At 38.0% G+C, this 15,043-nt stretch overlaps 1 protein-coding gene across 2 annotated transcripts in view; it reads right to left on the bottom strand.

The window, feature by feature from the left end:
- TRPC6 (transient receptor potential cation channel subfamily C member 6) overlaps positions 1-15,043 on the bottom strand; it is a gene marked incomplete at both ends in the record, with an annotated part of 91,449 nt that overhangs the window by 48,786 nt on the left and 27,620 nt on the right. The window contains one exon of one of the 2 annotated variants that reach the window (XM_079539777.1): positions 6,510-6,725. The exons of the other annotated variant lie outside the window; for it this stretch is intronic. Coding sequence (XP_079395903.1) covers positions 6,510-6,725 — 216 coding nt within the window. The remainder of the gene's footprint in view (positions 1-6,509; positions 6,726-15,043) is intronic. 2 annotated transcript variants of the gene reach the window in all.

Raw genomic sequence — 15,043 nt, forward strand, 5'->3', positions numbered from 1 at the left:
AGGGCCACTCTTATGAAGACAGGCTGAGGGAGCTGGGCTTGTGCAAACTGGAGAAGAGAAGGCTCTGGGGAGACTTCTATGCAGCCTTCCAGTTGTGCTGCCTTGAAGGGAGCTTATAAGCAGGAGCACAACCGACTTTTACTTGGACTGTTAGTGATAGGGCAAGGAGGAATGGCTTTAAACCAAAAGAGCAGAAATTTAGGTTAGATGGTAAGATTCAAGATGGATAGTAAAGAAAAATTCCTTACTCAGAGGCACTGGCCAGGCTGCCCAGAGAACCTGTGATGCCCCCCCCCCCCCGGAAGTGTTCAAAGTCAGGCTGGATGGGGCTCTGGGCTGCCTGATCTGGTGGGGGGCAACCAGCCCACAGCAGGGGCTAGATGATCTTCAAGGTCCCTTCCAACCTAAGCCATTCTATGATTATATGAAAGTCATGCTGCAATATATGGAAATCTATGAATACAAAGATCTACACTTATACTGATCTGTACCTCAAAAACTACTGTTTGTCACATTGCTTAATTCACTGCAATAGCCTGTTTTGCTTTGCACTGCATTCAGACTGTGTGCGCTATTTGTTGACATGAGCACAATACCAAAAAAAAAAAAAAAAAAAAGCAGCAATATTTTATATTCATTAATCAATGATGATCTATCTATGATGATAGTGAAATGAAAAGAAAATTATCTAGAAGACAGATGAAAAGCAGAATAGATAATGTAATCTCTTATGGATATTTTCTATCAAGTGCCCACATCACAGCTGCATAAACCAAACCTGGATATATTGCTCTTATTTAAGTCTGCGCTGAAACTTGAAAGGAATTATATCTCAAGTTTAGTGTTCTGATTCACGTAGCAGAAAACAGGTTGAAATCAGTAAGTCCAGAAGGACTAGGATTTTTCTCAGTGGAAAGTTATTCACTATCAGCTTACTTTCCACAGTCTGCGAATGATGAGCAATTCCCTTTGCTGATTTCCTACCCTAAGGACTGCTTTTGCTTAGATCCCTGCTTCAGCTTAAGGCAACTACAGAACTCTGCTACTGAGAATCCACGAGAATGATCAGGAGACTGGAAAGAGCAAAGCCCCATTTATAGAAAAACCTTCCCTCTAGAGAGCATATGCTGTTGAACTGACACAAAAACAGATTTAAACTTCTGGCAACTCAACAGTGCAGTTCCATAGTATGTATTTTCCTTCTGTCATGTCTGTTTTTATTTTGACCACACCGTAGGCATGTTTTTAAATAGCACTGGAGAGACAGCTGATGACGAGTTATACTGCATACTTATTTTCCAAGCACAAGCTGAGACTGTGACTCTCCCTACAAAGTAAATTAAAGAAAATTGAGCAGTAAGTGAAATTAGCAGATAATTGGTTGAAAACAAGCAAAAGGATTCACATTGTACAGTTATTATGTGGAACCCACCACACAAAACTGAAGGTGCTAAGTTTACAATAGGCTCAAGGGGCAACTGGGCAAATGTAGAGAACAGAAATCCACCACTGTTATTAAGCATACTGCTTCTGAAGCTTTTCAGCAGTAAACAGCAGGAAATGATGAAAATATGTCTTGTTGTGTTTACTACTGTCATCATCTTCCCTTGGCATGTGCTTTTGGCCCCAGTTGGAGACAAGATACAGTGAGGTCTGTAACATAAACAGCATGTGTATATATACATATATATGAACATATTCATAATCATTATTAGTGATTCACAAGGTTTTCTTGAACCACAGGTAGAACAAAAAAGTCTGTTTTTTGAATCCTTTACCTTAAGAGGTAAGCAACTTTCATTTGGATGCCTCACAAACATGAAAGGCACAAGGATCTCTTTAAGGGACGGTTTCTTTTCTTGTTCTCTGACCAGGATTTAGCATAGCTTGAGATTTAGCTCATTAATTTTAATATTTGTAAGTATCACATACATGTGTGCATGCTGTAACAGCATAAATTAATAAAACACCTCTTCTGAATGGATATTTTAAAGGCTTGCGTATGGATAAAGATGTTAAATTAGGCAACTGAATGTATGCATATATATTAGAGACAAAATTATATTTGCAATGCTTTTCCATGTAAAGCCACAATCTATCATAGATAAATGGAATAAAATTTAGTATAGTGGCAATTTATACTTATTATATTCGTGTTTCTAAAACAATTTCATGTCTAAAAGAAATGAACAGTGAAGAAATTAGTACAAATGACTATAAGCACTGGTAGCTGGCCTGAGATGCAATTTTTCTTTAAAATTTGAAGGACCATGGTGTTCATACAGCTGATCTTGATTTAGACTCCTTTCTAATGCCTGAAATTAAACAGCAGCTTCAATAGACATTAACATCTGAATAAAACGTATCAGAGAGACAGGGATATCAGCCCCTAATTGATTAGCTCTGTAGCAGCACAGTGTTCTTCATTAGCAAATTCCAGAGTTGAAATGTGAAAGTTCAGTGGTATTAGCTCTTAGAGTGTCAGCAACAGCCTATAAACTCTAAAGCAATACTGATTCACTTCCTTGCCATCTGACATTCTGCACATCTAACCCTTTTTGCCTTTGCAAAACCGTATCTGGAGAAAACCATTAACATAAGACTGATGATTATAGATCTGATGATCTGTAATAGTATCTATAAAAGTCAATAACAGTAAGCAATACTGTTGAAGCAGATTTTCCAATGTGCTCTCCAAGGAGTCCAGATTGGAATTCAAGACCTTTAAAGTATCAGGGGTCATAGCTCAGAACCTTTTTCTAAAACTAGTTGGCATCTTCTGAATTGCATATGTAATACTGTACCAAACATACTTTACATAGCATATTTTGACATTAATGAAACAAAACAGATCTACAAGATCCATCTACATAAGGTACATTTAATCCTCTTGAATAGCTCTTTACAACTTATAAGTCTTAATACTGCTGAGATTGGTCGACTTTGAAGTAAAGGTAGGAAAACTCAAATCCTTCCTATAGTTCCAGGCTGTCTGCAGTAAGAGGAGCAACGCTATCAGTATTGGCCTTTTCATATTCTCTATGCCTAAAACAAAGAGGATGGGCAAAAGAAAGAGTTTCCTGAAGTTGAGTTATGTAACTATGAGCTCCAGCAAAATGCCAGTGCAGGGTACATGACAGTAGATGACCACAGCTGGACACTACAGGTAGCAAATTCGGGAAATGATGGACAAACTTTACTTACCAGCCTTTAGTAACAGCATTTCATGTAGTATTTCTGTTTGCTTGCTAGAATAGGCAGATTTGGGGGAGACTGCACAGAGGGACAAGAAACAGTCCTTGTTGAATATCATCAACAAAAAATGGAAAGGTGAAAGAACAGAAAATTAAAGCAGTGCCAGGGAAAAATGTATTTAAGTTTTGCCTCAGATATGAAGAAATGTCCTGGGGTACTAGTCTTCTGATAACAGTGGAATTTGTCATTTTAAGATTAATTCTGCCACAGCTTGTAAAGCTGGCACATTCAAGAAAATATTTTAAAATCAAAGGAACTTCACACTCTTGCTAACATTGCTCCTCTTTAGTTTGATTGTACCTTTACCTCTTATCATCATTTATATCCATTCTGCTTTGATTTTTCTAATGAAAAAAACTCAGCTTACTGACATATGTGATCACTAACCTCATTTTTGAAATGCTTCTCCCCAAGGACCTTCTTAACTTCTCCTTCATTAATTTTTAAATTAACCCTCTTTAGAGAGAACAATTGCCTACTATCTCTGTACTGAAAACTTGCCAGCAGATATTTATAAAATGCCTGGAATTAATCATATACAATAAAATTTAAATACTGGAATAGAAAATGAAAGATAATGCAATAATTCTTCCCAATCCTCTGGGTTGTCTGTTTGCTATCTGTAAAATGAAAGCACTCTCGGACAGAAATTGGCTGCACTTTACAGAGTCTGAGCTTAAAAGATGGATGTTGATAACAAACAGCTGGGTTAGAACATACTGCAAGGACAGCCTCATTTGATCTTCCATGTGGAATATGTACAGGGAACAGGATACACAAAATGCAAGAAGGTGCACCAAATTCTGGCAGATAGACAACTACCTTTCCAGGTAATCTGGGTTCAAAATCTCTTTTAAATATAAAAATGAAATGTAGAGGATTTATCCAAAATGAGAGGATAATCCAAACCAGACTGAATTTTTGGTTTACAAAAAAAACAAGATCAGCAACCATTTCAATTTCTGATTCTTAGAATATAGAGGATATGTTTGCATTCCCAGAACATATGGTATGATTTTTTTTCAGGATGCTGGAGACTATTTGCCTCTCCTTTCCGTGGTATTACTGCTCTTCCAGCTGTCTTTCACCTACAAGACAAGAAGCCAGCAGTATAATAAATTTCTCTTCCTGCATGAATAGGCTGCTGGATTACTCCATTCTTAGTCCCTTCCCATTATGCAACGATCCATCTATGGTTGTTCTTTGGTTCCTGGGAATTAGCCAATATCCTACTTCATCTTTCACTTGACACCACTTCAGTTTACAATCTCCAGCAAAGAATCTTGTCAAATGATTTTAGAAAGTATAAATACTCCAGTGAATATCACTTAACTGATGCAACATTTTTATGGTACTTAAAAAGGACTTCAGAAAATTAACCAGGCTTGTTGTCTTGTTTTCAAAGTCCTTTGGCCATTGATGGATAAATCATTTTCAGGGGTTTTCCAATTCCTCAAACCACATAAACCTCAGAGTTCTCATACAAAAATACTTTACCAAATTGTAATACTATAATTATACGTAATATATGTAGTACCATAGAATTACTTTTTCACATTCTTTCCTTTTGAATAAACCAGAAACAGAATGAAAGATAGCCATGAAATATAGAAACTGGGAGTAACATAGAAGGAACAGACATTCATTGATTTTATAGAAGGTTGTGCTAAATCTACTAAAGGAATTAATCTTCTTGCACAAAAAACCTATTTTTTACATAATAACATGAGTAATAATACTAAAGTTAGCCCAGATAATTATTATCTTCTCTGCAGAGTAAAAAGAGGTAAAAACGAACCACAGTCATTAGTTTTTATCAGGCTTACTAATCATCTTAAGTAATTAAATATTCCTCAGAACTAGTTACATTTATAAAAAAAATAAAATAAAATACATCTGCTCCTTTTTCTTGTAAAACATTCAATTTTCCTGCTTTTTTGTGCCTGAACTTTCCAAGAAGATGATAGTTCCCTTTTAGGATCTTCTTAAGTTTAACTTTCACCAAGAACATACTTTATCATGTACTCCACGTCGTGTACATGCTACATGTTATGTACATGTTATGACAAGGATAAACTGAGAATGATTGAACCATTCTTGTCTATCTTCAGCTCTGTTCTGCTTCTGGAGATTTTATTCAGTAGCACAGTAAAAATCTGTCTCAAACCAGAAATAATAAATTCACCTAAAATTTACATGAGTTTCAAACTCCCAGGAATAAGGATGTGAACTTATGCTTTGGGCCTGTTAGGATGAAAAAAAATGCACAAATGAGCAAATAATCACAGAATCATATAATCATTAAGGTTGGAAAAGACCAATAAGATCATCAAGTCCAACTGTCAACCCTTTCCCACCATGCCCACTGAATCATGTCAGTGTCACTCACTTTTACATTGACATGGTTCTTGAAAACCTCCAAGGATGGTGATTTCACCACCTCCCTGAGTAGCCTGTTCCAATACTTCAGCACTCGAAGAAGAAACATTTCCTAATATCCAATCTGAACCTCTCCTGGTGCAAGTTAAGACCATCACCTTGCATCATATCAATATAAGAGACTGAGATGAAGTAACGTAAGGATGTTCACCAAAGCTTTAATGAAACAGGGGCTTCAATATTTAGAAACCTTCCCTTAAGAAGAAGAGCAACACAGGTCCAGCCCCATCCTCCTGGCTGGAGCAAAAGCCAGAGAACCCTATGTGCTGAGCACAGAGCTACAGCTTCCATTGGTTTAACTTCCTTACACTAAAAAATCAATGGACAGTAGACAGCCTGTTATGTTTCAGTAATAAAGAAAACCATTATATGGAGAGGACTGGTATCTCCATATACAAGAGTGACTTCATTTGTGGAAGTAGTAGAAGTAATCCACATAAGCTTTGTTAAAAGAAGCTAGCTTTTGGTGTAACTGTTACCCTCTTCTTACTTTGCTACAAATGCCACTGCAGCTTGAATCTGGAGTGGTATCTTTGGAAACAGGGCCAGAACCACATACCTGCATTTCATGTATATTGTATAAAATTGCCATTTCCTTCCTTTTATGTGACCTAAATAAAGAACTCATGTAAGCAAAGAATGAGCTTTTTCTTTTAAAGTGTTCTAAAAACACTTTACATTTTACCTATAAATAAGTAATAGTGATATGAAGCATCTGGGCCAAGTTCAGTGTACAAAAATTCATTCAACTATCCAGAACAGTTAATAGATTCACGTAATGGTACCCTTAGTTTCAGAATAGATAAATTTCTTACCTAAGCACATTTTGTGCCTCCTTAAAAATGTGCAATTCCCAGCACCAACAGAAGTGAAAAATAAGGTGGATGAACAAGGTGAGCAAGGTGGATGAAAAATGTGGATCATCAAGATGGCAGGCTCTTGTCCTGCTGGGGGACTTCAACCACCCTGAGGCTGAACCACCCATCTGTTGGAAAAGTAGCACAGTGAGTTGCAGGCAATGCAGGAGGCTCCTGGAATGTATCAAAGATAATTCCCTAAGCCAGGTAACAGACTGTCCCACCAGGGAGGATGCACTGCTCGAGACACTGCTCATCAGGGCAAGCGAACTGGTTGGTGACATCAGGATTGGAGACCATCTGGGCTATAGTCTCCATGCAATGACTATAGTTCAAACTCTTGAGGGCTACTGGACAAGCAAAGAGTAAAATCGGGAGACTTACAGGAAAGCCAACTTCCAGCTCTTCAGGGAGTTAGTCAACAAAAAAGCCCCTGGGAAACTGTCCTAAGGGAGCAGAGCAGAGAGGGCAGATTTTTAAGGAAGCTTTCCTTAGGGCACAAGAGCTCTCCATTCCCAGGTATAGAAAGGCAGGAAAGGAAAGTAAGAGACCAGCATGGCTGAACGAGTACCCACTGGTCAAACTGGAGAGCAAGAAGAAAATGTACAGGCAGTGCAAGCAGGAACAGGTAACCTGGAAGGAGTATAGGGATACTGCTAGGCTGTGCAGACATGGGGTCATGAAGGCCAAGGCGCAAATGGAACTGAACTTGGCAAGGGGTGTAAAGGATAAGAAAGGCACATCAGGTACATCAGCCAAGAGTGGAAAGCCCAGAAGGAAGTATCCTCCCTAGTGAGCAACATAGGCAGGTTGGTAACAACAGACAAGGAGATGGCTGAGGTATTCAACAACGCTTTTGCCTTCACTGCTGACTGTTCTACAAACAGCCTTCGGCTAGATAGTTCGGAAGGATGGAACTGGGGGAGCATTGCCCCTTCTACTGCATGCAAAGATCAGGTTTCCAGATATCTGAGCAATATGAACATTCATATGGGTCTGAATGAGATGCATTCCAGAGTACTAAGGAAATTGGCTGATAAAATTACTAAGCCACTCCCAATATCTGAAAAGTCATGGTAGTCAGGTGAAGTCCCCGGTGACTGGAAAAAAGGTGATATAGCACCCATTTTTAAGAAAGGTAGAAAGGATGATCCAGGGAACTACCAGCATGTCAGCATCACCTCAGTGCTGGGGAAGATCCTGGAACAGATCATGCTGGAAGCTATTCGGAGGCATGTGAAAGAAGGGATGTGGGAAAACAAGCATGACTTCACCACGGGCAGTTCCTGCCTGACCAATAAACCTTGTCGCTTTCTATGATGGTGTGACTGTCAGAGAACAAGGAAAGAACCACTGATGTCATTGATCTGGACTTCAGTAAGGCCTTTGACATGGTCCCCTATAACACTCTTCTCTCCAAATTAGAAAGATACAGATTTGATGGGTGGACTGTTCAATGGACGAGGAACTGATTGCAAGATTGCACTCACAGAGTGGCGGCTCAATCTCTAGGTAGTGATCAAGTGACAAGCAGTGTCTTTCAGGGGTCAGTACTGGGACCAGTGCTCTTTAACACCTTAATCAATGACATCAACCATGGGATCAAGTGCGCCCTCATCAAGTCTGAAGATAATGCTGAGCTGTGTGGTGCAGACCAGAGGAGGGCCACAGAAATGATCCAAGGGATGGAACACCATTCCTATGAGGCCAGACTGAGAAGGCCGGGGCTGTTCAGCGTGGAGAAGAGAGGCCTCTGGGGAGATCTGATTGCAGCCCTCAGTATCTAAAGGGGAGCTATAAGAAGGAAGGGGACAAACTCTTCAGCAGGATGTGTTGTGATAGGACAAGGGGAAATGATTCCAAGCTAAAAAAGGGTAGATTTAGACTGGATATAGAGTCACAGAATCACACAGAATCACAGAATCACAGGGTTGGAAGAGACCTCAAAGATCATGAATCTCCAACCCCCCTGTCACATGCAGGGCCACAACCTCCACATTTAATACTAGACCAGATATATAGATATAAAGAAGAAGCTTTTTACAGTAAGGTTGGTGAGGCACCAGAACAGGTTGCCCAGAGATGTGGCGGATGCCCCATCCTTGGAGACACTTCAGGTCAGGCTGGGCAGGGCTCTGAGCAAACTGGCTGAGCTGTAGGCGTCCCTGTTCATTGCAGGAGAGTTGGAATTCATGAGCTTTAAGGGTCCCTTCCAACTCAAAGAATTCTGTGATTCTATAAACACAGCTCTTTTCATGGGGTCTGCATGCTTTGGGATATTGTATTTTTTGTTTCTCAAAGTGATTATGGAAAAGAAGACTGGGAAAACATATAGAACAGGCATTATGAGAGTCTGAGAAGAAGCATGCAGAAGAGACTTTTATTATCCATTCTGATAAATTTTCCAATAGCAGTTAAAGAATCAAACACAAAAATAAGTTCAAGACCAAAGAAAAGGAAAAGATGAAATACACTTGAAATAGTGAAAGCAATAGACATATATAAATGAATGCTCAGTATTCCTCATAAAAAACTTATTGAATTTTATCTTTCTCCTGATTGATGTATTTGTATGGAGAACAGCACAACGCTGGAAAATTACTCACAAATACAAAATGTAGGGACCTTGCTCTCAGGCCTTCATGAACAAGTTGTACTATTTGTTCCTGCTTTCTATGTATCTTTTTTACATCAGTCTCTAACCACGAATCCTATAAACCTGAACTTCAGGCCAGAGACTTCAATTGAATTTTTTTCATTTTGAGTTTATTTCATTCTATGACGGGTCATTAGTAAGGAAATTATGCTTATTTTCTGTGTCAACTTTAACTGCAGCAGGCTGAAAACAAGCCTTGCACGGTACATGTCCTTCCTCTGCATCATCATTCATAACAAAGTCCACCATGGCCTAACTCTTCAGAGTTACGTGTATGCTGGACCTGTGTTGAAAATGTTGTTTACTGTAATTGCCAGAGCTATGAAGACAGACTGAAAAAAGCAATAATGAACTTGTTGAAAGGATGTTAAGTGCACTCCAAACATAACAGAGAAGAAAAACAATCCCAAGACAGAGGCTACACATCTCCTTACATTTCTCCTGCCCATGGGTTGTAATTTTTAAATTTTGAATTATCATATTTCAATTAAAATTTAAAAAAAATTAAAATTCAAAAGGAAGAAGAAAACATTAAAATAAGTGAAGAAATTATTTCTAAATTAGTTAACATGTAAAGTAAATTATCAAAATAAACACTAGCAAATATTAAAAATATATACAACTGAAACAAGATCAACAACTTAAGTCTTGATTAGAGGCTCTTCCTTAGGGGGAAAACAAAAACAAACAAACAAAAAAAAAGTTGAATGAAGCCTGATTCCTCTGAGTAGGACTTGTCAGAATGGCCCACAAAAAAAATCAGTTGGATGACCTAAAGGGGTTGTGTTATCATTCCACGGCTGTATCAGGAAGCACTGTTGACAAGAAGGAAAATAATGTCACAAATCTGATTTATAAACAAGCTTCTCATGCTGGCACCTGGATTATTTAAGGCACTTAAAAAAGTCAAAGGAGGAAAATGTTCTCTAAATAGGGGAGAGCATGAGAAAATTCAGTGAAAAGTTAACAACCAGGACCTCAGGTCAGGAAATTATTCAAGAATACAAACTCAGTTTCCTGAAGCACTATAAGGTCTTGGATGCTTCTCTGCAAAACTAAAATGCATCAGAATCAAAGAAAGCTTGAATTTGGGTCATGCACATTGCAGGGGAGAACACTGTCTAGCCCTTTCTGGCTGCATGTCTGCATTCTTCTTTTGCATCACCGAATCAGCATTTTTCAACAAAGAAAAAAAAATAGAAATAAAAACATCATGGCCTACTCTGTTCAGACTTTATGTTTCTTGTGCTACTTTAAGAATTCTTGTGCCCTACAAAACATTTTTCTGGATTTAAATGCCAGAGAAATTACCCTGCCTGAACTCCTAACATCTCCATACTCCAAGTGCTGGGAATTCTCATGCTGTACAACCAAACAGATTCAGTTACAAAGAAAAAAATTATCTTCTACAGTCTCTGTTTCTGGAAATCTTTGGGAAGTGGTCTAAATGTGCTTCTTTAGAGTAATGAAAGGGTAAGCAGCAATCCCTCTGTGTGAACAGAATGTAATAAAATGAGTGAACATACAGCTCCTTCTGAAACTTCTGTCCTCCCTCTCACATAATAGAAATGCGCCAGCTCCACTCACAGCTGGATCAACACCATCCTGGGTCTCTGTGTAGCACAAAATAGCAGAGAAAATAGCAAATAACAAAACAAAAAATTATTTTCCCAAGAAATCATGGGTGACATTTATAATGCATAGGAAACAGTCTGAACATGTTTTGTTAGATTCCCATGTTACATGTTACCTTGTACACAGGCAAAGCTTCTTAGACCTACTGGCACTTCCACAAAAGCACTGAAAACCCACAGGCTGACCTTCCAGATGAGTTAGTCCTTTAGCAAAATAAGGAAGTAAATAAGTAGGAAAGAAACTTGGAAATATCACTAGCTGGAACTGACCTGGATGCCCATAATTCATTTGGGTTTATATCCGTCATTATTCATTTATATCATTTATATCTGTCAGCTAATTATGTTTCTGTCAGCTAATTATGTTTCAATACAGTAACAAGCTAAGATGATGCTGCTTCCCTTGTAATAGCAGTAACTCAAATTCAAAATCTGCAGACACTAAATGAAAAAAAATCCCATTGTAAACACACTTCAGATGGGATCAAAGAAAGTGAAGATAAAGGATGAAGCAGTTTATTTTTCTGAAGTTCACCAGTGAGGAACAGAAGGGTTTGAGTGACTGCAGGTAAGGAGCAAAACCGGAACACTACTTTGGGATTCTCTGCAGGCCTAGAAGTGCAAAGTCTAAAAAAGCCCTAAATGGTTTTCTTGGGATCAAAAGGACCATTAAAATTCCCATCTTCAAAGTCAGAAGCTGGTTTCCAAATTGCCATTTTTGTGCCTTAAAAGGAAAAATAAGTCTTGTGTTAGCATCTCACGCTCCATGTCAGGCACGCTGAGAGGCACCAATCGATTTTTATCTGCTTTCACTTCAGAAAATAGTGTGTCGCCAGACCCCTGCGGAACAGCACGTCTTTCTTCAGGCTTTGCAAAAGCAACACTACTACAGACTGAATAATTAATATTGTGAAATAAATAAATAAGGCAAAACATGTAATCCCTTGTGGCTCATGTGGCAGTGGGCATTGCTGCGTCTAGGGCAGCTCTGTGTAGAACACAATGTCAGAAGGTATTAATGTCCAATGTTCCTAAAGTGCCTGTTTTGCCAAGATAAAAAAAGTACATACCAAGTGCTGTACTTGGCAAAGAAGTAATAAGTCTCCTATATTATGTAAAACAACATTTTTTGTGTTCTACTTCCTTTATTAATATAGTTTCTGAAATCATCTTTCTGATGGGGAACCACGGCTCTTTGCATAAAGCAGCTGCACTCAGTTTCAACTTTGTGTGCTGAAATCCTTTCCAGAATAAAAACTTGTGTTGCTTCCATATGCACTGAATGCAATGACACAATAAAAGTTTTTTGAAAATACTACATATAACTAAATAAATTTCCCTCATTTTATGAGAAATATTTTCCCTTCATGTATTATTTATCTATGCAGCATGTAAAGCCTCCTAATTCTTCCTCTGCTGACTGCTCAGCAGACACCCAGGAAGCATCACGGAAAAGCTTGCAGGGGAATCTTGATCTATATCTCTATGATCACCATCTGTCATGAGAACATTTTTTTAAAGAAGACAAACTGGCAATTGAATACTTCCACCAGCTATCCCAGCTGTCACAGGGTTTTCTAGATGTGCCCCATTTTGCTGCAACACTAAGAAAGAATGCATATGGAAATAGAGGTTTTATATGATCGTCCATCATCTCACCTTTCCATGGGTTTCATTTTGAAAGGCTTTCCCATGACAATATCCTACAGTCTCAGTTTCTCAAGTAAGCAGCTCAATTTGCAGCTCCGTTTATAGAAGGCCAATTTTCCCCTACACTGAAGTCCAGACACTGGGCAATAACTTTTTGATTTTGATGCACAAAATATCCATTAATAAGAAATACAATGTATGTTAGTATGATGTAGTTTTCTTAAAAACAAAACAAAACAAAAAACATCAGCACGGAGAAAATAATCTGGCTTTTAATGGACTGAAGACTGAAGATATACTCATGTTGACACCAGAGCTGACTTGGTAAATGAAATAATGTCTAATCATAGCCTTTATGTGTGACACAATCAGATGAGATTGATCTGACTAAATATAGATATACACAATGCAGACACTGTGCTAAACACCCCAAACCTTCACCAGTTGATGGACACAAATAAGCCCTTTCACAGTAAGGTTTGATGTCCTAAGTAAGTGTTTAAATTGCATTGCACACTAAAAGCGTTTATTTAACTCCATCAGTTATAAAATTAGCTAAGCATGCCTAGCTGAGATGCAGATATCAGATCTACACCACTAAAGTTACCTTAAATGATTACAGACTTTTTCATGCTCCTACTCCAGTATATATTAATTGGTGCAAAAAAGACCCCTTTTTTATCTACAAACTTTATCTTGCTAATGTTCTTAAATCACTCTGACTATAGGAAAATTGCCTCTGAAATTGCCTCTGAAATATTCATTTTTGAAGTTGTACATCCGTTTATGAAGGAAGATACTGAAAACTATGCTTGAAGTTGTATGCGAAATTGGATTAAAAGCATGAATCCCAAAGGTTTATATGTGAACAAATGCCCTCTTAAGTACATAGTTTTCTGACATTCGGTCTAAGCTCTGGCAAAAGGTCAAATACTGCTGTGAAAATTCCCCAGGCAGTTGCATTTGTACCATGTCAGCAGAAGCTAGTTAAAGCCAAACATCTCTTTGGATCAGATCCAAGTGTTACTGACTCGTGTGGGAACTGCTCTGGACCTTTAATGGTCAAAAAGGGACTGAAAAGTGTTGTGATGAGATCTCTTCTATTTGGAAGAGATGAATCGCTATCAAAATAAGCAGTCACCTTACTTTAGTTAGCACTTTGTATTAGAATATCAAAATGAAGACAAATAAAAAACTCTTACTCCATCAAAGATAATGAAAGTTTTGATGCTCAGTCCATTGAATTCATTGTATGATTTGCAATTATCAAAATCACAGCTCTCAAGAGAGATGTGTTCTGCTTTGCTGCACTATGCAAAACAAATTCATTTGCATAAATTTAGAAAAATCCTACATGTTGCCTTTATAGTAGAGGTGAGTGGTTGACTTCAATACTGAATTCAAGCTTTAACAGTTTTATGGGTTTAAAACACCTCCCTGGTATATATTTCACTAGATTTCTGAGGAGACAAAGACAACAGATAAATTCAAAGTGAATTCCTGAAGCAAAAGATAAAAAAAGATTACTAATGCAAATAAGCAGGAGAACAAACTTTTTCAATGAAACAATTGCTTTGTACATCTTTTGAAGCAATACGATAATCACATTCCATCACTGTTCTATCACCACCAACATGAGAAGCCACCTAATACTCTTTTCCAAGCCCCGTAGGAAAGGTTTTCAAATAGTTTATGAAATACTCTCATACTTTTTTTTTCTTTTGTTAATAGATATTTTTGATTGACTTAGAATAACAGTTTAAGCAGAAAAGTATAAAGGACATAAGTCTAGTCAGAAAGTTGTTCAAGAATCATTTTTCCCTTAAGTAGCTGATGTAACAGAAGGCTGGATTTGAACAAATATGTCCAGTACAGAATGTTTTATGGTGGCATAAGAATCAGTGTAATTGCAATCAAATGTTTAATATCTGTATAACAAATCCAAATCTATCAAAAAATGAAGGAAAGATCCTTGTCTTGCTAAGTATGTTACATTTCATGGAATTTCAAGTATTTAACTTCAAAATTACTGTCAGCCTCTTGCTCAGTATTCAAAAGAAATTAATTGGCATTCTCATTGTAATTCTGCAGGTCTATCAGCTATAACTATGACAATGCTTTTTCTTTTGGTGGTGGTTTACAAAATCAGACAGTTATGCACAAGATAGATGGCTTATTCTCCCACAGCGAACTCCTGGGTGGTTTTGTCCTTTGTACACTGATGTGAGGTTGGCCTGCAGATGCTGTATATGCTCTTAGCTTGTGGCTGTCATTGGCATGGTGCAGTGGCTGGGTTACAAACCCAGCTGGGAGGCTGAGGGTTTAGACTCAACATTGAGTTAATTGTGATTACTCAGCTCTGCAGCAGGAAGTTTGCAGTGGGTCAGCTCAGAAACTCAACAGAATGAATGCATGCCTGCGGGCAAAGATTATACAGATGCTGCAGTGTTGTTTTTTATTTCCATTAATGTGTCTGCCCAGGAATTTTGATGTGTCTGTTTCTACTCATGAATAACAGAAAAATCTCCGTGACTTCAAAGATGACTTTAACT

The sequence above is a fragment of the Tetrao urogallus genome (assembly GCF_951394365.1).
Source record: "Tetrao urogallus genome assembly, chromosome: 1".
Taxonomy (NCBI): Eukaryota; Metazoa; Chordata; class Aves; order Galliformes; family Phasianidae; genus Tetrao; species Tetrao urogallus.